The sequence below is a fragment of the Macrobrachium nipponense genome, chromosome 1 (genome assembly GCF_015104395.2).
Source record: "Macrobrachium nipponense isolate FS-2020 chromosome 1, ASM1510439v2, whole genome shotgun sequence".
Lineage (NCBI taxonomy): Eukaryota > Metazoa > Arthropoda > Malacostraca > Decapoda > Palaemonidae > Macrobrachium > Macrobrachium nipponense.
This window is the reverse complement of record NC_087200.1, coordinates 197769953-197771717: the sequence shown is the minus strand read 5'-3', so window position 1 is coordinate 197771717 and position 1765 is coordinate 197769953. Positions and strand designations below refer to the sequence as shown.

Sequence of the window (1765 nt, the reverse complement as noted above, 5' to 3'; positions counted from 1 at the left end):
AGTGGGCCTAACTTTTACTGAAAAGTAAGACTGCAAGGCAGCAGTTTCCACAGTTATCGGCAGTGGGCCTAACTTTTACTGAAAAATAAGACTGCAAGGCAGCAGTTTCCACAGTTATCAGCGGTGGGCATAGCCTTTTACTAAAAAGTAAGACTGCAAGGCAGCAGCTGTCCTTTTAGTCACCTTTTACAACATGCAGGACCGACGGTGGTAGTATTCTTACACCTCTACCACAGGATCAGCATATCAGATATTTGTATTGCTCCACAAAACTTGAGGATAATATCGAAATATTTCTGAAAACTAAATTTTCTTTACAATGGAGTTTTAAGCTGTCAGAGTCAAATACGAAAATTATGTTAAGCCATGTAGCGGAGCTTAGAGTTGTCCAGAGTCAAAGAAAACTAATAAAACCAAGTGTAGGACTGGATCAAAAATTTATTGCCATAGCACATCAGAAAATCACCATCCCTCCTGAAGATGCTTCTTGGCAATGTTGGATGCAGTCTGCAGTTCTGTCAGTTCAATTTCCTTAGTCGTGGGGGGCCAAGAAAATGGTACAGCAGGCTAATCTAGCTCCTGCATTGCCAGTTGTCAGGGAACCTTCGTCGCCACCTAGTCCCAAGTCGTCCTCTTTGGCATGGACAACTACGCTTCGGCCTACAACTGCTCTGTCACCGTACAGCGACACTATGTTGTCGTGGATCTGTGAATGGAGAAGGAAAATTGCCATTAGCAAGATACTCTTCTTCCTTGAAGGCCATCTCGCATGATGCTGCATTTAATTCATAATTAAATACAGTTCATGTGATGTTATTACTACATACTCTCCTGAAACTTTGGTATGAATTCAGGAAGAGAAAATCAGATTTCTTCAGTGATCTCGATTTCCTAAGGAATCAGGCTGGCTTTTTTCATTCATTATTTTAAAGTATATCTAAGGCATAAAAAAAGTATAAGATTCCAAAAGATAAAAGGGAAAAACGATATTCAAATGACTTACATTTACGTGAGCAATTCCATCCTCACCGCTCTCGATGTTTCCCAAATCACCAACGTGCCTCTGTTCGGCATCAGGGCCGCCATGGACGAATCCGTCTGGGTTGTAATGAGCCTCGGCTGCTCCACAGTCGCCGTCCACGACACCATAGGTGTGGATGTGGAAGCCGTGGAGTCCCTTAGACAGGCCTGTGTGAGGAGAGAGCTTGAGTATGGCAGAGTAGGACTAGAATTTTAGAACCAGCATAACTGTCTATATTTTGCTTAATTGTCATATTACTGAAGATTGGTTGATGGTTTTGGTATGAGGTATTCCCGAAATTTTTCCCCCTATCTCTCTACCTCAGTTTTTCCAGTTCCAGATGCTGGAACAGAGTAAAATATGTGTTGATTTTTATTCTCTTGTTTACAGGCAAGTAAACACTAAACTCAGTCAGCTAAGTTCTCTCTTTCTACCTGTGACGTTGCCCTCGATATGAATGGTGGTCGAGTCTCTCATATGGTGAAAAACGATGACGCCTCCCACGTCTCCTGGCTCACCAGGGTTTTGAACCAGGAAGCACTCAGCATGTACCTCCTGGTGAATAAATGTAAATGAGAGATATTTTGTCAATTCAGCGCTGAAACGGGAATTTGACAGTGAAAGGTTTGAAAGGTGTTACAGGAGGAAACAATTGTTAGGAGAGGGTGGACAGTAAGATGGAAAACAGAGAATGTGAATGGAGGAACAGTAAAAGAAATTAAAGTAGTTGCAGCTAGGGACGCT

General features: G+C 42.3%; 1 protein-coding gene across 1 annotated transcript in view; it reads right to left on the bottom strand.

Moving 5' to 3' along the window:
* Nucleotides 1-420: 420 nt before the first annotated feature.
* LOC135220001 (superoxide dismutase [Cu-Zn]-like) overlaps nt 421-1765 on the bottom strand; it is a 12771-nt gene continuing 11426 nt past the window's right edge. The window contains exons 3-5 of the mRNA XM_064257284.1: nt 1456-1576; nt 1004-1188; nt 421-706 (exon numbers count right to left, since the gene is read on the bottom strand). Of these exons, the coding sequence (XP_064113354.1) occupies nt 533-706; nt 1004-1188; nt 1456-1576 (480 nt within the window). The 3' untranslated portion in view covers nt 421-532. The remainder of the gene's footprint in view (nt 707-1003; nt 1189-1455; nt 1577-1765) is intronic.